The sequence below is a fragment of the Platalea leucorodia genome (genome assembly GCF_965183815.1).
Source record: "Platalea leucorodia genome assembly, chromosome: 5".
In the NCBI taxonomy this organism is placed as follows: Eukaryota; Metazoa; Chordata; class Aves; order Pelecaniformes; family Threskiornithidae; genus Platalea; species Platalea leucorodia.
This window is the reverse complement of record NC_138827.1, coordinates 72,698,976-72,719,687: the sequence shown is the minus strand read 5'-3', so window position 1 is coordinate 72,719,687 and position 20,712 is coordinate 72,698,976. Positions and strand designations below refer to the sequence as shown.

Below are 20,712 nucleotides of genomic sequence, written 5' to 3'. Positions count from 1 at the left end.
TAATAGGAACTACAAGAAATCAGCATAGGTTGAAAATTAGGTGCTTTTTATGTTCTAAAAATAATGTCAGAGAAAAGATGGTAAGCTGTAGTAAAGTGCGGTCAGTTTGTATGTAAATGCAGTGCATAAGTATGGTATGGGTAACAAATGTGTAAGAACTACAGTATGTGCTGAATTCTCAGAAACAAGCAAATTCTCATGAAGTCTTTGAATAGATTGTATATACTGCCCAGGACATCCTTAAAAATCTATTTTCTCTAAAATTCAGTTTGCAGACATCTTTTGGGGTGGTTTTTTTGTTTGTTCGTTTTTTTCTACACATATTCACTAACGATGTTTGTAAACAGTTATCACAATTCTGTTGCATGTTAAGGATCACGGACATAAAGCATGTGAATTAGTCTTTTAATACCTTAAGTGGATTCAATGTGAGGACAGAGCATTTATAAATAGAACATATTTATGGATTATGTTTTCAATACTACTACTACTACTACTACTACTACTACTAGTTACCTAATGACTTTATAACCTTTTCTGGGATTTGTTTCGACATTTTGTTTTGCCTAAGTGAAGTTTGACAGTATTTTGGGGGAATTTCTGAATGCGAAGGGGATAGGACAGTGGAGAGGCATTTGTTTGCTTTTCATTGTTAATGCCTTAGGAAATGCTTGGTCTGGTCTCTCCCCCCCACCTTCTACTGGGCTCTTTGCAGAACTGGTGTAATTCACATAAGACCTATCCCAACTATTAGATAAGGTATTGTAGTTTAAATAGGAAGATTTGCTTTTTAAAAAAAAAAAAGTGTGTGTGTATATATATATATATATAATCAGTAGAATTAAAATATGTGTTTGTTTTTTTTTTAAACCAGGCAGGAAGGTTCACCATTACTTTTTGTGCCCAATTCACAGTCTTGAAGGGAAAGGTGGTAATTCAGTTAGGTCCCTTGGTGATTCTGTATTGAGCGAGAAAAGGCAGTATAGATTAAACTTGAATTAAATTATGTGCGTCCACGTGCTTACTGGATGATCTTGTGTTTGTTCATAGAATCTGTGACAAAAGAAAGAAATTGCAGTTAATTGCTGTCAGAGTCTCTTTTTCTTTTAAAAAGCTTGAAGGTGGAAACGCTAGATCATAGAATCATAGAATGCTTTGGGATGGAAGGGACCTTTAAAGGTCATCTAGTCCATCCCCCAAAGTACATTCCCCAAGTACTGGATACTAGTACAATGCCAAGAGCGTGGAGTCAAATCAGGAGAATCCAGCAGTGAAGATTGTTTAAGCAACTTTCACTCACACACCTTACCTATGCATACTGATTCACCATCTGCCTGGTAAATGTCAGCTTTCTTGTGTTATGCTAACAGAAAATAAAATCTAGAGGTGATCGCTGATTTGGGTGCTCGCTGCTGTAGCTGTGAGATTAGATTTTTGGTCTTCCACCCTTGTTTTAAAATCTGCCACTGGTTTTTCTTTAGTGAAAGGGAGATTGAGCATACAACGCAAGTAATTTTTTCCAATGCTTTCATCATTTACATATCTAAATCTGTTAAGTATGAGAAATTTTCACTGACTTTGGAAGTGCATCTACAACTGCACTGGAAGTTTTGTTGGAAAAGTTATGATCCAGGAAAGTTTGTTACGCATAATTGAGGCTCCTGCTTGCATTTCTTCTGTGATCTGTATGAAAGTGCTACATTGTCTGCCTCTCTTGCATTGGCTGTTACAGCGTGTATTCAGTCAGCAGAGAGTTTTCAGACACTTCTCCGAGTGTCGTATCGATGTAGACAGAAGCGGGACCACAGGTATTGCGTTCAGCTGATGGTCTGATTCTACTTTGTGCAAGATCTCTTTACAGTGAGATTCAATTTTTCTTGGAAGTTCGAGATCAAATATTTTAACTTCAGTAACTTTTTCCAGCTTTTTATTCTTCGATTTGCCTGGCAGATTGCTGAAGACTTCTTCATTTTTGGCATTTTCAGTGGAGGTGGTTGTTGAGGCTATTCTTTTACTTCCACTTGGTTTACTGGGCCCTTGACTGCCCTGACCCAGAAGCTGGCATCATCATCGAGTGGCTATGTGGTGAACCTGTTCAGAAAAGTGGTAAAAGGGAGATTTAAGATGCAGCAGAAAACAGAGGTTGTGTTCATAGCATGGCGCAGAGTCTTGTCACCCAGAGGAGAGGGCAGGCAGGAGCAAACACCCGGGGGGCAGCGGCAGGGGCAGTGCCAGCTTGGGATGACAGAGAAGCTCTGGTGTAAATTGCAGTTCCTGTGCCAAACCACTGTAGTCATTAGCGACAGAGAGAGATAATTATGGGCCTGTCTTGTCCTGTTGAGCATTTATTACTGGTTATTTGAAGTCCCATGTGTTAGCTGTAAATAAAATTATTTTTCTCTGAACATTTTCCATCTGGCAGCTATTGAACAGAGTTCATAAAGCAGCTGTTGAGTCGCAGCTGAAAGGGCTGCCGTGCTGCAAGGTAACAGTGGAAATGTTTACAGATTTCATGTGAATGTCCTCGGTAATTACACTGAAAAGGTGAAAACAAATAATAGCGTACGAGAGCAGTGTTTGATGACCTTTTCAGTGCTTTCATGGTGGATCTGTGGCTTTATAAAGACACATAGAGTAAATATGGAGTGAGTCGAATTCCTGGAACTTTGGATGGTGGAGCCGTATTTGCTTCCTGAACAATTGTACTGGCACGATTACTGGCTTTGAATAAATCCGAATACAGGGCTTGAGGAACAGGCATTGCCTCCGTTTCCCTTCCGTCAGCCCCCTTGCTGCCCCGGGCCTTGGCTGCCATGAGCAGCTGGGTGGCTGGAACGGGACCAGGAACCTGATGTGGCAGTTGAGATGGCCTCTGCAGGTGATGGCTGGGTGAACATCTCAAAATGGGCATACGTTTGTTGGGTCTCTGCTTTGCACTGGTTTTGCAGGCCGTCATGTTGTTCTTCAAACGCTGGGTCTGTACTTTAATAAAATAAAACCAGAAGTCATCATCTAGCTGCGGAGGAGGAGGAGACTTTAAAGCGTGCCACTTGGTAAAGCTGTGCTTTCTTGTGAGCAGCCTGTGACAGTATGTCTGAGGTGTAAAGCAAACTGTGTTGCCTCAAGGTGTAGTTATATTGTACGGCCAATAACTGTCAGCGTAAGCATTAACTGATAACAGTGAATTGTCACCACAGTGTTACTGAAGACAAAGAAAAGAAAGGCTTGCGGGGAGACGTGGTAAGTTTTATTGTGCCAGCTGGTATAACCGAAAGGCACAGAAAGCTTTGGGGCATTCAGGCTCTTCACGTACAAAAGTGAATGGAAAGTTGTATCTGCTGTAACAGCCACAGTGAGGTATTTTGGTTCTTGGATTTAGTGGTGTTTGGGAAAGAACCTCCACCTTTTTTCTCCAGTCCATCCTGGAAGACAAAAAGCTAGCTTTGTCTGCAGAGCAGGAAAGCTCTATGGCTCACGTGAGCAAGGAGAAACCAAGGAGCAGAGCCTAACGTTCAGGAGAGATGCTGGAGTTCATGAGGATATTTGGGACAGGAGATAGAAAAAGAAGTAAGAAAGCAAGGTATACCAGGGAGACCACAGACATATCAATAGGTGGGTACCAAAGAGTGAAGAAGATTATATGAAAGTTGTGGGAAGACAGAATTATATCTTCCTGGCTCTGTAGGCAGGTGGGAGGGCAGTAACTCTGCGCATGCTCTGAATACACAGCATTGATGCTCACTTTAAATAACAGAGATTACAGGAGTTACCATTATCTGTAGTGCACCTAGTTCAGCGTCCTGTCTTTAAGATACAGAAGATCAGTAGGTACCTCAAAAGCCTACTGGAACCTGCAAGAATTACATGTGACATAATCTTCCCCTCTCATGAACATCTTTATTTGAATTTTTAAGGATTAAAGATTGATTTAGGGCCACAAAAATGATCAGAGCGATGGAACACCTGTCCTATGAGGAAAGGCTGAAAGAGCTGGGGTTGTACAGCCTGGAGAAGAGAAGGCTGCAGGGAGACCTTATTGTAGCCTTTCAGTACTTAAAGGGGGCCTACAAGAAAGATGGGGACAGACTTTTTAGCAAGGCCTGCTGCAACAGGACAAGGGGTAATGGTTTTAAACTAAAGGAGGGTGGATTTAGACTCAATACAAGGAAAAAATTTTTCACGATGAGGGTGGTGAAACACTGGAATGCGTTGCCCAGAGAGGTGGTAGATGCCCCATCCGTGGAGACATTCAAGGCCAGGCTGGATGGGGCTCTGAGCAACCTGATCGAGTTGTAGATGTCCCTGCCCATAGCAGGGGGGATGGGCTAGGTGACCTTTAAAGGTCCTTTCCATCCCAAAGCATTCTATGATTCTATGATTTAAATCCTGACTCATGAGGTTTTATCTTCCTTTCAGTTCTGCGCTTTTTTTGGTATGAAATAACCACACTAATTCTGGATATTCTTGAATATTCTTGTTATCCATGTGCACGTCTAATCCCTGTTTGAATCCTGATAAATTGCTTATCGTCAGCAGCATCAGTGCTCTATTTGTGCAGTACATGAAGTATCAATTTTCGTGTTTTTTAATAGATACTTTCATATTTTCATTTTTGTACTTCTAAATTTGCCACCTTTCAGCTTCGCTGTTCTTATAATCAGGTAGTGAATGTTTCTAGTTTACTTACCCTGTTACTAATTGAAGCATTTCCCTCCTTTCTGGGGTAAATAATAAAATTCTATCCAGTCTCTTCGTACAACAGGTTTTCATTGCCCCAAATGCTTGCTTTCTTTGAACACCCAAATGCCACAGAACCCATTTTTAAGACAGGCTCCCAACCTTTGCACTGTAATCCAGCTGATATATAGGGTCTATCTATACAAATATAATTTTTAAAGATTACCCTGTGTCTTATTACCGTTGCAGTCTAACACTTTAGCTTTTCTTGTCATGGACGCATGTTAAGCAGAAATCTGAAGTGACCTATCTGCAGTGCCCAGGCCCCTTTCCCAGGTTTATGCAACTAACGAGACAGGTTTATTTGGATTTTTCTGCAGCGTGTATAGTTGCTTCCCCTGCATTCTGCAAGTGTTTGTGTTTATTAGCATCCATCTTCTGCTGTCCTGGTGTAAATTCAGCTAGTACAGTTACTTGTCTTCTGCTGAACTTCTTTCTCCCAGTCCCGATTTGGCTAAAACAAATTACTGGGAGTCAGCTGAACGTTTCGCTGTTTGGCTCTTCACCTCCGGAATTTCAGATCATTAGTAAGTATGTTATTAAGAAAGTGTTAATAAGTGTAATACTAGCTCTTTTGAACTAACAAAGAAAATTGTGTATTACACAAAAGTCATGAGTAAAAACATCTCTAACCAAGTAATCTCATCAGCTTTCTTAACCTGTGTTTAGAGTTCATAGATGGGGTGTTTTAGGCAAGCAGACTCTGGTTTTCCAACTCTGGTTGTTAATAGCTAACTGTTTTTTCAGTTAGTTTCATTTAGAATACTTGGTTCAAGATGAACTACAGCAATTACTAATTTTTTTCTCAAAGTGGGGGTGCGTGTCCTCTCCTGACAAGACGGAAAGTAGCCTGGAAACAGAGGAATGAGAAGAAAATGTGCTCCCTCTGCTCCCATATTCCTTCCCTGCCCCAGACACTTGTTCCCCACCAGGACACTTTCAGATCCCCGCCTCCATTCAAGAAGTCCCAGTGTGGTGGCCGCCAGGGAAATCAGTGCCAGGGAGCGGAGTGGGCCACTGCAAACGGGGCAGGAGGAGCAAAAGGATGGGCTGGCAGGGTGGGCCTGAGCACCCACAAGAACAGAAAGGCACTGGCGTGGGTACTGGTCAGCAAAGCTTGTCTAGACTAGGGATATAGGAGAGCTTAAAAAGGAGGTGTAAGGATTGGCATTCATTTGTATGTGTGGGGAGGTTCTGGTTTCAAACCAAACATTTCGTCTCTTACTTTGTAAATTGCAAGGACTAATAGGAATCGACAACTTCAATTTCAGCCATCACGGTCTTATCCATACACACAACTTAATAAGTATTTATGTTCTAGGTGCCTGATCTTGTATATCTTGGCAATCTTAATTATACCGTACTGTGGAAGCAAACATGAAACAATGTAGTAATCAGTGTATCTGGAACGTGATGTCGTGATGCTCAAAAATCTGGTTCCTTCTTTTTCTCACAAGTCATTGTAAAAGGTGGTAGTGAAGATGTTAGAATACAGATGTTGTGATGTATAAGCGCAAGGTAAATTGAACAAATTCAAGAGTACTTAGAACCTGCAAATAACATGAGACTAAAAGCTTGTCCAAAAACTACAGGTCATGTTGGAAACTCACTTAAACTGCATGTGTCAAGATGTAAATCTTGCAGGCAGCTTCCTGCATTACTTGGTGCTTACTGCATGTTACAAGGAGGTTCCTTTTAGGTGTTTGCAAGTCACGTTAAGAATTTGATTTCCAAAATGTTGGTGTTGTAGAGGAGAGAGCACCTCAAACAGTTAATGCTTTCGCTGATTACATATGCAAAAGATGATGCAAGTGTAGAAACCAAGCTTGTAAAACCAGAGGTCCTTTGCTGAATAGTTTATGAGAGGATTGGACATTCTTCCTAGGAAAACATTGCATTTATCAGCAGGAATTTGGCAACATCTACATTTGTGAACATTGCTAAATACCTGATTCGAGAGACTCCTCACTTGCACATTTCATCTATTTCTAATCCCATTTTTATAGCAATTGACTCCATACTAGGGTCACGATTTCTGTCAGCAAACAAAAGCATTATTAGTTTTGCAGCATACTTGAACTTGTAGCTGGGAAATTGTTTTTTAAAGTTCTTTTCAGATACTTGGCTGGGAGATGTTGCTGATGCAAAAGATCTGCTCCTGAAAATGGTTCCAATGAGGCAGTCTTTTGGCTGGGGGCACCATGATACATGCATAGGAATTGGGAGAAAGTTGTTGATTTGCTTACATTGGACAAACTGGCTGATACTCACAAAAAAGTGATAAAACTACATACCTCCTTAAAAATTATAAAAATCACAGGGAAACCTACAGTAGTCTGGTTTGTAGTTTGCACTTCTGAAAACACAGAATACTCCAAAAAAATTGGGTATATAACATGGAGGAATAAGACTTCAAATATAACTTGTGTGTTAAAGTTGGGATAGAAAACCAGTTAAACTGTTGTCATTAATGAAGTCTTTAAGAACTGTTTGGTAATATATATTACAAATAGTAATAGTGCATGGGTTTTCTTCTGTGCTTTCTAGAAGATGAAATGCAACATGGAGAAGGTGGTACTATAGGAAAAAATGGGGTTCTTATATTTGCACGGACACAGGCTATTCCTGAAATTCTTATAAAAGTTGTAACATCTAGACTACTTAAAGTGCAGTGCGTTTACAATTAATTTCTTTCATGGCCAGTTTACCAGTATATACATATAGGTAGAGTATTGTTTATCTGTGAGCATTTGTCAGACTAATACCTGGTTTACGTGGGACAAAAATCATGGCAACAGGGAGAGGCATAACAAAATTCCAGGTGCTTAGAAGAATTTAATTTGCTTTTTCCAAAAATTTGTAAGTTTTCTTTCATTGTTTGTTTTTAAGGAAAATCAGGCCTAATTCTTTTCCTTCTTTTCATTTCCTAAGAGTTTCTAAACTGATGTTGGAACTAAATATTCGGTACTTAAACATTTGGGCGTTCACAGACACACACACACAAACACAAAAGCTCATTTAACAGTCACTTTCAAGACCAAATATACAGATTTTGATTTATATACATTGACTTGCTTTCTTTTGATGTGAGATGCAGCTACTACTTTGAAATGCTGCTTTGTCTTTGTTGATTAGCAATTGTTTACTGTAAGACAGAAATTTCATATTGTACTCGGGGTTGAAGTGTGACTCTACTGCTTTAGGCAGCACATCTCCAAAGAGTATTCTCTTTCCTGTAATATTGAAGTATAGTTTGCATTGAAATGGAAGTTTCCCTGACTTTGTGTTTAAAATGAAATGTCTTGAATGTGGTCATGGTACCACCACCTGTATTGACACTTCCAAGTCTTTTCCTCAGGGGGGCCGGTAAAGTTGAGCAAGGAGAGGGGCATCTCTCCTTCTTTCCACCTTTTTTCTGATCTGAGCATCCTCTGCCTCCAGGCCCTTTCCCAAAGCAGAGATGCTCTACTCGTTGTTTTGCTCCAGCTCTGAAGGAGGGGTGTGCTGTCTTAGGGTCGCCAGAGGCCTAAGTAGATTGGGCAGCACAGGGTGGTACGCAGAATTAGTACTGTGGCTATGGAGGTAATACCCATTCTTAATATTTGGTATTAATACAGTGGTATTGCTATATCACCATGGGGAGCATTTCATTGTGTTTCGAAGTTCTTTTTTATATATTAAATATTTTCATATCAGCATTTAAAGAACTGAAAAGTAATTTTCACAGATCAGTGCAGAATTTAACATTCATTGCACTCTGCCTACATGCATGGTTTTGGAAGTTACGCAACCTCTTTTTATAGAGTTGTGTGTTCTGGTGATCTAGGCTTGCTCAGTTATTGCTTAAAAATATAAGTGTATTAAGAGCTATATACGATACAAAACTTAGGTCATGACAAACTGCTATGTACCTCTAAATATGAAAATATTTATTTGCAGTCAGGTTCAAGTAGAAATGGCTTCCATCATTATGTATACTGACTTTAAAACTACCGAGTAGAGAAGACTAAGTTGCTGTGATGTAGGGCCATACATAGTCTGGTTGTGGACAGAATTTGCATGGAGATGTTGCGTATTTAGTTCACAGAGAAGAGGGTTGAAAACTAAGTGCCCACCACAGAAGCAATTGCTATTGGTTATCTGCAAACTGCAGTTGCAGGGGAGAGGGAGGGCTGTGGCAGGGCATCTTGTCACCTTGGCACCGAGGGAGTGCCCTTCCTGACAGGCTGCCGGTCGTTATTCCAAATTGCGGAGGTACTAGATCATCATAGTGCAATTGCTCAAGCAATTTTTTTAAGATGAGCAAAACGCATTTTTTCTGATCTCGTTGGAGGAGACTGGACCTGTTTTTCAGAAACATTACACACAGAAAAATCAACCTGAGGCAGACACCTGGCATGAAAAAATTTTGCCTGAATGCTAATAGTTTGGCAACATTTTAATAAGCAAATGAAAATAATATGTAGTAATGGGAATTCAGCTGCAGTGATTGCTGCCAGATCCACCAAGAATAATGGACTTGCATACCAACCCAGACTTACGACAAATATTGTGATTGTAGGTAACTAAATGACCATGGAATCTGGAGCAGAGAACCAGCAGAGTGGAGATGCAGCCGTTACAGAGGCAGAAACCCAACAGATGACAGTACAGGCACAACCACAGATTGCAACGTTAGCCCAGGTATAAAATCATACGGTGTAATAGTTTTACCTATTCGATAATTTTTTTAAGAGGGATGTTGTCTGCTCATGGGCCTGAGAGAAGGTTCCATTGATACGATTCTGAAACAGGTGCGATGTACAGTTGCTTTAATATTTGTCTTCACGTTTTTAAAGCAGTAGAGATTTTTAACTTCCCATCACACTAGGCTGTGTTAGTTCTGAAGAACTGTATGCGTGTAAACTGTGTAAAGTTAACAGAATAATGAATTAAAATATTTCTAGCGTTCTTTACCACAACCATACCACTGAAAGGTATTTTTTTCAAAACATGTAATTTACTGTCTTTTTTATATTGACTGGATTGTTTTGCTGTTATGTTTTCTGTTAGAAACTTGTCTGTAGTAGTCAGTTTAATTCTGAAGAAAACAAACTGAAAATACAGAAATAATGCAGCAAATAACAACATCTTATCAGATAGGATTAATATTGTAAACATTATAATCGAGTGGACGAACCTGTCATTTGACAGTTCATGTTATCCTGTTGTCTCCAGAATTTCACAGAATCGTTGGCTGTTTAGAGAGACGGTAGTAGATCATTTATTAGCCCCAAATTATTTTAGAGAGACAAGAAATGTGATCCCTGCTACATCTCTAATTTTGGAACCTGGTTTCATTCTTGGATACACTGATGGTTGGCAGAAGGAACTCCATTGTGTAAATGAGTACAGAATCTGTTCGGCTCTCTTCTGTAACCATTTCATTTTAAAACTATTTGTAGTCTGCAAAGAACAAACAGATTTTTTAGATCTTGCAGTTTGAGGAATTGAGTGTCTTTTAAGTGGCACATGTGTTAAATCACTTATCATTTTATAAATGATTAATGTCTTTTTAAAGTCATTGCATCTTTTGGTAAACCAGAGATAGTACACCTCCATTCAAGTGGTAGTATAGGGATTAGAGCTGTTGAAATGCAATGGGTAATTTTGTTCAGTGAAGCTATAGTGTGAATTTACAGGACACCAGCTGCCCTGCACCAGCTTGCCTCTTTGGACAGTTTTCTCGCTGTCTAACTTAAGCACAGGATGTAGGTGGTGTGAATAACACTTCAGTGTGAACTGAGTGGAAGTAGTTTATTTCTCTTGCAAAATCAGTAAACTGCTTCTCACTTGGTATGCATTAAGATTTAGTCCAGAGAAGCAAGAATGTTTTAAATTCGTGTGCTAACACACTAACCTCCAGGTAGCTGAACTTACGGATATGTAGTGGGTTGAATGAGCTTTACTTGGGCAAAATTACCCCATGAGAATTTTTTCCAAGTAAGAAAAAGCTATACAGCTGTGGTTAAAATCCATGTGAACCACAAATAAATGTTATATTTTTCCTAACTTCCTCTGTTGTCATTCACTGTATTATTTGCACCTTAGCTTTTTCCCAGGCTTTATATTCCTTGTGGAGGTGATACAGCATTCTAAACATCATTCCTTGTCTTGTTCACATCAGCGTTACGTTATTACAATGTTTTTAATATGTGCAGTGGCAGTGTTTGGCATTAGGGAGTGCCTTCAGAGGCTTAGGCAAATCTAAATAACTAATTATGTCAATTTAATTCTTTCATTATCCCTTGTAAGGTCACCCCTCTTGTAAGCTTAGTTTAATTGCTGCATTTTTAGTGAGTTCAGGGTAGTTTTCAGAGTCAAAAGGAAACTCGTTCCAGTTCCACAAGGTATGAGTCAGAGACATCTGCGGAAGTTACACTCTGCTGTTGGCTTAATCCAACCGCAGAGTGGCCTCCAGTTGATCAGCCTTGCTGTCATTGCCAAGGACTGTTTAGTCAGACATACATTATTAAAAAAGGTCGCTTGGTAAAGGAATATAATTTGCCAGAGGAAAGTGTGCTCATGTTAATCTCATCCCCAGTTTCTCTCAGATGTGAGTTAAGTACTGCCATGTAATGCTGCAGCCGTTTTCATGAAAAAGGAAGGTAATGGCAAACATAGATTTGTGGATTAGGGAGAGACAGCTGTGGAGGAGAGAGGTCTACATGTAATTCCCCTTAGTTTTGTTGTTAAGGAAGATTTCCTTGTAAGTGGCGGATGTTTATGGAAATTCAGAGATCAGCTACTGCAGCTTTTTGAGAACCACGTGTTCATGGGGAGAGCAGAGGATTTACTTCTGCATTCAGTACATAGCAGCTCTTTGAGATTAGGTAGGACAGCACTGCAGCCCCTTCTCTCATTGTAGCTACATGGATCGAATGTCTTCAAAATGCTGTTGAACACTGGAGGATTGTTAAATTTTCCAAACTTGGGTGTCTAGGAGAAGGCTGGCTAGTCAGCGACCCATGGCCTGGCTGAAGTCTGCCAGAGCAGCTCACGCTTGCCTGCAGTCCTTCCCCGAGGGCTACGATGGTGCGAGTCAGGCGCAAACCAAGGGCCGTGTGCGCTGGGTACTGGATGTGCACCAGGGCATCTGCCCAGCCACGAAGCCACCTTGGTGCGTGGCCCTTCAGCCGCCCATAATAGTTCTTGTGACCTGCCAGAGCGAGACTTCCCCGCGCGACGTGAACAGCGATGTGTGGGTATCGCTGTCCTCGCAGCCCGAGCCCCTGCGCAGGACGCGCGTGGTTGCGCACGCAGTGCTAACGTACCCTGCTGAAGTCGTTGGCCTACCCCTGTTGGCATAGCCTCTATGCCTACAGGTCTGTGCTGGAGAAACAAAGTTGTGTTTAGGAACTGAGGGTTTAAAATGTGGGCCATTTTTCCTCATAGAAATAACTCTTAAGACTAGAGTTTGTGTTGACCCGTTACACTGAGTCACAATAACTGCCTACACACCGTTTGTTTCCACAGCAAATCCATGGGTTTTCTGTCTGAATACACATGCAGTTTTCTCTGTTTAAATGGACTTTGCCAACTGCTCAATATGGTTTAGTCTCTAGAAAGTCTGAAAGGTATGACTCCCTAAAAATTTTAACTTCTTGCATCTGGCAAACACTTTGCATTTTCTTGAGTGAGAACAAAAATAGCTCCACTCCCATATGTTTCTGCCTTTGACTCAGCAGTGTCTGTGGGAGTACACCCAAGTCCTAGCGATATCTAACTGAAATAAGCAAAAGGTAATAATGTGTTTTTATTAGGTTACCTCAAAATAGAGACAGTTGTGTTTTTCTCGTTCTTGTCAGTGGTTTTACAAGCGATGTTTTGAGCCTGCAGAAATTCTGCATTACATTAATTTGTAAAGTAGGTCAGATGCTGGGCTTAGGCAGTTCAGGGGGTTTTATATTACGCTGAAACATTTGGGTCATCTAACTGGGGTCTAGAAGAGACATAATTCTTTCACCAAGAAGTGTTCTTGGTGGTGAAATAAGAAGATTTCGCAATAACCTAATTTATGCTCACTGTCTCTTCTTTGCAGGTATCTATGCCAGCAGCTCACGCAACGTCTTCTGCGCCCACGGTGACCTTAGTTCAGCTGCCCAATGGGCAGACGGTTCAAGTGCATGGAGTAATTCAGGCTGCCCAGCCGTCAGTTATTCAGTCTCCACAGGTCCAGACAGTTCAGGTACTGACTGAAGAAAATTCCTCTTACGTGAATTGGGCCTTTTGAATAGTCCTGCCAGTTCACTGGTTTCTAATGTGTTTGTGTCCTGGATTGTGTTTTTGCTTATATAAACTTTAAGAGCATGTTGAAGGCAAAAACAGTACAGTATTTGCTACTCTGTGACTTTTTTCTGTTCTGGTTTAACCACTTTTCACTTTCAAACATTGCTGAGTTTCATTTCCCTCTAGAATTTGGTTGGTAAGTTTAACAGCTTCATGTTTTTTCTTACCGTATTACTCTACTTTTTCCCTCTACTGTATTTTCATACATCTTTATTAAGTAAGAGTTCATACTATTCTGAAGTGAACAAAAGGGATTTTTTTTTTATAATGTAATCTTTAATCATTAATGAGGCTGATATTCTGGGATGCGAGTCTTTGCTGCTTAGAAAATATTTGCATTGGTTTACAAAACAGATGTCTGTATGGTCCTTAAAATAAACCTATCAGTCCTCTCATAAAAATGGTTTTAAAATTTGCCTGTTGAATGTTGTTTGCATTGTAAAGCTTTCTCTTCTGCAGAGCAAGACAGATAATGCAATATGATGACACAGGATACAAGTAGCCTGAAATCTTTAAAACCTGTAACTTTTTGTTTTTCCACTTTAAGCCCAGTGTTACTGAACACAGAAAGAGAAATTGCTTGACGTACAGCAGCTACACAGGCAAGGACTGTACATAATTCCTTTGCTGTTAGTACACTGAGCTCAAAAAAAGTTTAATTTTAAAAAGTAGTAGACATCGTGATTATTTGATACAGATATTTAGCTGGGTATCATTTTAAAAAATAAGACATGCATAATTTAAAACTAGGCCGTTCTGATAATAATCTTTGTTTACTCCTTGTCAGCTTTAGTGCTCAGTTTCTGGCAGGCTCTACCCTCCTCTACCATCGGAGTCAAAAGTTTAGAGTTTTAATCTATCAGAGGTGAGCAGTTTTCAGATAAGTGCACAAGTTACTAGCCCAGGGGTGGAAGATAAGAGACGGACAGTGAAACCATGTGTGGAATTCACCTGGCTCAGTGCAAAGCCAGAACCTGTTTGGAATGCTGCGATATTCAAAGCCCGGTAGTTCACAGTCAGCCTTGGACCTATTCAGGCCCTCTATCTGATAACTCTGAGATCTGGGCGCCAGCAAGCTTTTTGAGCCTTTAGAGGAATCTTCCCTACAGTGCATAAAATGTCAGGCTGTGAGCTATGTTTCTCACGCAGGCATTTCTCTATTTACTATCGTTAGCTTTTGTATATTTGTCACATGTCTCTAGTTTTTTGGAAAACAGTCCCTTTTTATTTATTGGAGATGTTTTTTACATTTTTGGCACACTTCAAATTTAAAATTATTGAAATACGATTGATACAAACATTTTAGCTTTTCTTCAAAAATCTTTGTCTTTTTTTAGCATGGATGTTCAGAATTGCAGCACTGCATTATGTTTTAGCATCTTCTATGTATGACATTTTCCTGACAATTCCCCGCCCCCCAAAAGGCAGTCTCTCTATAACATATCTACCCAATTATTTATAAATTGTTGTTTCTCAACGTCAGTATTTTGCTCTTTGTTTCCAAACTTTTCTGCTATCTTAATTTGGTTTTAGTTTTTCTCTCCCTAAATTTTAATAGAAAATCTGTCTTTGTTTCTTTAAAACGGATGGAAACAAGGAGTCACAGAGAGCAAAAAGTGTATTGAATTAATGTTTATATTTTCTTATTGGAGTATTTAAATTATGAAGGACATTCCCACAGGTAGATAAGAGGCTGTGGTCATTCTTCACTGGATCTGTTACTAAACAGCCTGCCCTTTCTGTTCATTGCCTAGGTAGAAACACTGTAGAATACTTGCATTGTAGCGTTTTTCACAGGACGTCAACGTTTCCTTAAAATAAAGACACAAATAAAGTGTCTTGTTAAGTTTGATTGCTGTTCTTATTTACAGATCTCCACTATAGCAGAAAGTGAAGATTCACAGGAATCAGTAGACAGTGTTACAGACTCACAGAAACGAAGAGAAATTCTTTCCAGACGACCTTCCTACAGGTATGGAGGTTAAAAGCAGAAACATTTTGCTTGATGGATGCGTTCTTCACGTGGGGAGACAAACAGTGTGATTGTATAATTGTTTTTAGATTTACCGTTTAACTGAAATCTCTCTTCTGCAATGTCCTTCCATGGAATAGGATGTAAAGAGATAAGCAAATAGGAGGAGGAGGAGGAAGAAACCTCAGCTGTTACTGTCAGTTAAGACAGAAATGAGCTGAGAATAAGCTAATTGCCAAATTTGTGAAACATTGAGGTATCATTGTGCTAGGTGCCTTAGAGATAGCTGTAATGGATACTTAATACGTGAAATACACTGAAGCTTTGCAAGAAGGTGGCTTCTGTATGATCTGTAGTCTGCAAAAAATCAACTCTTACTGTTTTTCGTTATTGAAATGCTAGTAGCAATCAAACTTAACTCCTTTCTCCCATGAGACTTTCAATGAACATGTGGTGTTCTGTGGCTCAGAGAGAATATCTGCTTGAGCAAAATTGGTTGTGTTTATAGTTTAAGAAGTCAGGGTATGAGTTGAATGTAGTGATAGGCATCTAGTGTCTTTAGTTGTCATAGCAAATACTTCTGTGGTAAGACCAACTGAGGTGCTCTTTCACATGGTGTTAGTCATATGTTACTTTATTAATTAAGCCCTTGCACAGCTTTTTCTGGCTGTACTAAGTCTCACTTTTCATTCTTAAAACATGCATTAAGGAACAGCTCTGGAGTTCAGCAGGTTTTAAGTGACCTGTGGATTCCTGCTGCTTCAGAAAATTCAGATGCTCCTTTTTTCTTTATGAGCATAGCCTTAGAAATATAAGCTAGGCTCTAGGCCTGAGCATATCTCACCCATTTTTTTTTTTTAGCACTTGCAGATTATTTTCTGCCTTCTCCAGCAGCCTTCAAGGCTGTTCTGCTGAAGATGGTGAAAATCATTGCTGAAGATCCCTAGCCATAATAGATCTGGGAAAATATTTTTATTTGTGAGGAGCAGTGTTGCTAACTTCAAGGCTGCCACAGACTTCCTTGCAGTCTGCTTCTGCAGTGAGACACTTGCTTTTACTATATATGGAAGAATGACTGTATATCGTGAGACAACAGAGCTAAGTAAACAAGCAGCAAAACTGAGAAGAGGGGACTCATGCATGCTAACTTCTCATTAAGATGGACTCCTTTGCACTCACTGATGCCACACTACAGCCTCTGTCCTCAAACCAGATCCTGGTGACTTGGCAAAACTTTGTAATTGTAAAACTTGTATATGCAGCTCAGACTCTGGGCCGGCATAGGGGTCATGTCAGAAAGCCTGAGCCAGACTACAGCTGTGTTTAGTGAGTTCCCAGTTGGCATTATTCAAGCTGCTGTAACAGGCCCCAGAGACAAGATAAGTGCAGATAGGTTCATAGAATTTAAGAGCTGTACCTCTTCCTCAGAAACTCCACCTTGATCCTGCTACTGAAGTACATCATGTGCTCCCCATGTCAGTTCATAGCTCCTATATTTGTAAAGCTGCCACCTTACCTTCTATCTTAAATCCATTTTTATGATGGCAAAGGTAGGTTTTAACCACCAGATCATATCTGACATGAGCTTAAAAAGTGATGAGCTGTAGTTTCTTCTTTTCTATTTTGAGCTTCTTGGGTTTTGTTCCTCATCCTCCCTGCTCTCTCCGTATTTTTTCATCTGTTTTGTCCACTAGTTTTTCTGGTCTAACACCTAGATTGCAAACTCTCCGGACAGGAATTTGTTTGTCCAAGTGGTGCTTGGCACAGTGGAGTGCTTGTGCAATGCTGGGGTTCCTGCATGCACACAGAGTCAAAACAGCAACAGCAAAGCTCTGTTTGTCGAGTTGCTTAGCAGAGTGACTGCTCTCCCCAAATAGCTCCATACAGATGTTCTGGCTCCCAAAGCCTTACGAAGCTTATTTAAGAAATGACTGTTGTCTTGGAGCTTGGGGTCTACAACTGTGTTTGCTTCATCACGCTTCTAGTGACAGTCCACAGGATAACATCTGAGGAGGATTACAAGAAACATTGCCCTTTACCTAAGTAGCATTTTGCAGTGACATAATAGAATATGCCAGTAGTGAAAAGGGCTTGACAGTCCTCTGAGGGACAGTGTTTGGTCTAAATGATGCAAATTGCAGTAACTGCTACGGTCAGTCTTACAGTCATGTTCAGTGGGACCTGTAGCCGTGATGTTTTAGCAGTTTTAGCTTTGGATAATTAACCCATGGAAGTAATTAAACAAACTGTTCTTTCCTCTATCCATGCTAATCTCACAGCTTTCTCAGGCAGGGCACATGTAAATGCAACTGTGTGACTTCACTCAAATGCTTGTCATTGTCTCCCAGGCAGGTGTTAGATTATAAACCGGTTGCTCTTTACAAGCATTTCTGCTAATTCCTTTATACTCAGCTCTCTGGCTGAGGCCTTTACGGTCTCCGAAACAGAGCAGTTCCCCTGATGTAAGTGAGGAGATAGGTTTTTACATACTTTCGCTTTCTTCAAGTCTTTATGTGGCTAAAAGCAGGAAACAAGTAAAAATGGATGAGAAAGAAACATGTTTTTAAGAAAAAGGGAAGGTTGTGATAGCTGTATCTTGGTTTGAGAAGAACCTGTTGAGAAGCACCTGTGTCTTGTGTTGATAAGCACAGCTGTTCTGTGCTGGCTCCCTTGCCCATCTGTGCATGGCACTTTGAACAATCCTCTCCAATAAGAGTTTGAAGATAGTGCGGGTTTTTCATTCTGCACCCCTATTTTCCTTGCTGGCTTACTGCACTTTTCAGTTTTCTCCAGCATTATGTATCAAATAGACTTTTTTTTTTTTCCGATTTTTATTAAAATCTCTACAACACACTGTCTTTGCCAGAAAAATTTTGAATGACTTGTCCTCAGACGCCCCAGGAGTGCCAAGGATCGAAGAAGAAAAGTCTGAAGAGGAAACAGCAGCACCTGCCATCGCCACTGTTACGGTGCCAACTCCCATTTACCAAACCAGCAGTGGGCAGTACAGTATGTAGTCTGAATTTCTCAGTGGTGCTAGTAAGTGGGGATGAGAAGATGAAGAACTATTATTTCTATAACTGTTTGGACTAGGACAAAGCAGGAGGCGAAAATAAGATTACTTGAATTTGACTGTTTGATAGCCATGCCTTTTAAACACATTCCTATTGTAAGTGTTTGAAATGTTCAATTAACATTCTGGGACTGCTTGCCAGTTAGTGCAGCTAATGCATCCTGAGGCAAAATATGAATTAACCATAATGCTAATATAAACTTTTTAACTTCAGGAACCAGAAGAAGTAATTCAGAAGTTTCTTTTTTTCCTGGCAGATTGTTAATCCTGGTTCACAAAATTGTAACCTCACTGATAGAAAAAACATTGCAGTCTGCAAGTACATTTTTAGAAAGTCCTGAAAAAATAAGAACTTCAGCAACCTTATTTAAAACATGTAATAAATGTATGTTTCTTTGTTTTCTTTATTCATTAGATAGTATAGATAACAGTGCTTTGACTTAAAGCATTGAGGCTACAGCAGTAAAGCTAGAATTCACATCCTGTCTCACACAAACACAGTATTAAGTATACAAAAGAGAGAAAGAACTACTTGTTTACGTCTTTTAAAATCTCTTACAAATTTTGTATTTCTGTTTACTCTTTAGCAACTTTGCCTAATACCCTACTTACTTAATTTTATTGAAACTGATGTGGTTAACTCTGCTTTCCTACTATAAAATAACTGCTTGTGCAGACGCTTGAGATTTTGGTGTGGCTATATATAGGAACACAGTGAAATTCTGTGGAATCATGAATGAGGGGTGATGTCTCAGTAAACCTGCATGACAGGATTGAGGGAAAGAAAGGAAAAATACCAACAAAGTAAGAATGCTTGAAGGAAAAAAAAAATGTGTGGAAATAGACCTTTGTGAATGAAAACACTGCTAGGAAGGTTCTGAGGAAGTTGTAGAGAAGGGGGGATACAGTCAGAAGAAAAAAAAATGCCAAAGCAAGAAGAAAGTGAAACACAAAATGGATAGCAATAGCAGCAGAGGAAACTGAAGGGCATAAAGCATGGAAGAGGAGAGGAATTTCAGATGAGAAGAAAAAAGAAAGGACCGAGGAAAAGAACTAAATCAACCAAGAAGAAAATCTTAACTAACAAATTAAAAAGTATTCCCCGGGGGAGGATTGTAGCTCCTCTGTGTGATGCTGTTTTATCAGAGAATCTAATTTGCGGTTTAGGCTGTGGTTTTTGGCCCCCCAAAAAATATGGGTGTTGTGGTTTAACCCCAGCCAGCAACTAAGCACTACACAGCTGCTCGCTCACTCCCCCCCAGTGGGATGGGGGAGAGAATCAGAAAGGGAAAAGTGAGAAAACTCGTGGATTGAGATAAAGACAGTTTAATAGGTAAAGCAAAAGTCATGCATGCAAGCAAGACAAAATGAGGAATTCACTCAGTACTTCACATCAGCAGGCAGGCATTCAGCCATCTCCAGGAAAGCAGGGCTCCATCACGCCTAACGGTTATTTGGGAAGACAAAACGCCATCACTCCAAACGTCTCCCCCTTCCTTCTTCTTCCCCCAGCTTTATATGCTGAGCATGACATCATATGGTATGGAATAGCCCTTTGGTCAGTTGGGGTCAGCTGTCCCGGCTGTGTCCCAGCTTCTTGTGCACCCCGAGCCTGCTTGCTGGTGGGGTGGTGTGAGCAGCAGCAAAGGCCTTGACTCTGTGTAAGCACTGCTCAGCAATAACTAAAACATCCCTGTGTTATCAACACTGTGTCCAGCACAAATCCAAAGCGTAGCCCCATACTACCTACGATGAAGAAAATTAACTCTATTCCAGCCACAACCAGCACATTCTCCACCCCTTATTCCATACCATTTATGTCATGCTCAGGTCCCACACTATCCAATGCATCCTCATTAACCACCACCTCCTTTCTCATCCTTTGATACAATACACAGATATCATTCCCTTAGTCTATGGACCATCCCTGTGGAATGTCTGTAAAATGTCCACAAAATGTCCATTGAGTTCATTTAGTCCATGACTTTGGGCTCCATCTGTTACAGTGGTCACTCAGGACAGGAGAGATGGTGTGTTGTGTGGGGCTACTGGGCACCAAAGCCAGCTCAGGTCAGGTCACTGCTGCACTTGCACTGCTTCTTGTAAGGCTTGTCCTCCATTGGTTCAGGTGGTTCCTGCTGTTGTAATTCCCATAACATGCAACTCAAATCCCGGGTTACAACAATTTAAAGGTATTTCCATCAGAATCTCCACTCCTGGCCCCTTTGGACCAGACCATCAGGTTTAACATTGCAATGAACTCCTCCCCTTGCCTCTGCTCTGGCTTGGACTTATCCACAGACTGCGGTCCCTTAGGGGAGTACCTGCTCCCAGTGGAGCCTTATCCATGAGCCACAGTCTCTCCAGGGGTGTACCTGCTGCAGCATAGACTTATCCACAGCCACAGTCGCTTTGAGGTGCACCTGTTCCAGCATGGCCTTCTCCATGGGCCACAATGCCTTCAGAGATATACCTGCTCCAGCGTGGCCCTGCCCACAGCCACAGGCTCTTCAGAAGTAAACCTGCTCCAACATAGCCTTACCCATGGCTGCAGTTCCTCCAGGGGTGTACCTGCTCTGTTGTGGGCTTATCCATGGCCACA

General features: G+C 40.6%; 1 protein-coding gene across 5 annotated transcripts in view; it reads left to right on the top strand.

Annotated features, from left to right (window-relative positions):
• CREB1 (cAMP responsive element binding protein 1) overlaps positions 1-20,712 on the top strand; it is a 45,194-nt gene that overhangs the window by 11,277 nt on the left and 13,205 nt on the right. For 4 of the 5 annotated variants that reach the window (XR_014228409.1, XM_082314376.1, XM_082314375.1 and 1 more), the window contains exons 2-5: positions 9,299-9,420; positions 12,818-12,964; positions 14,937-15,037; positions 17,904-18,046. Coding sequence is in view for 4 of the 5 variants with exons in the window: in XM_082314376.1 (XP_082170502.1) it covers positions 9,307-9,420; positions 12,818-12,964; positions 14,937-15,037; positions 17,904-18,046 (505 nt within the window). In the remaining variant the exon portion in view is untranslated. The remainder of the gene's footprint in view (positions 1-9,298; positions 9,421-12,817; positions 12,965-14,936; positions 15,038-17,903; positions 18,047-20,712) is intronic. The other variant, XM_082314377.1, reaches the window with a different exon arrangement.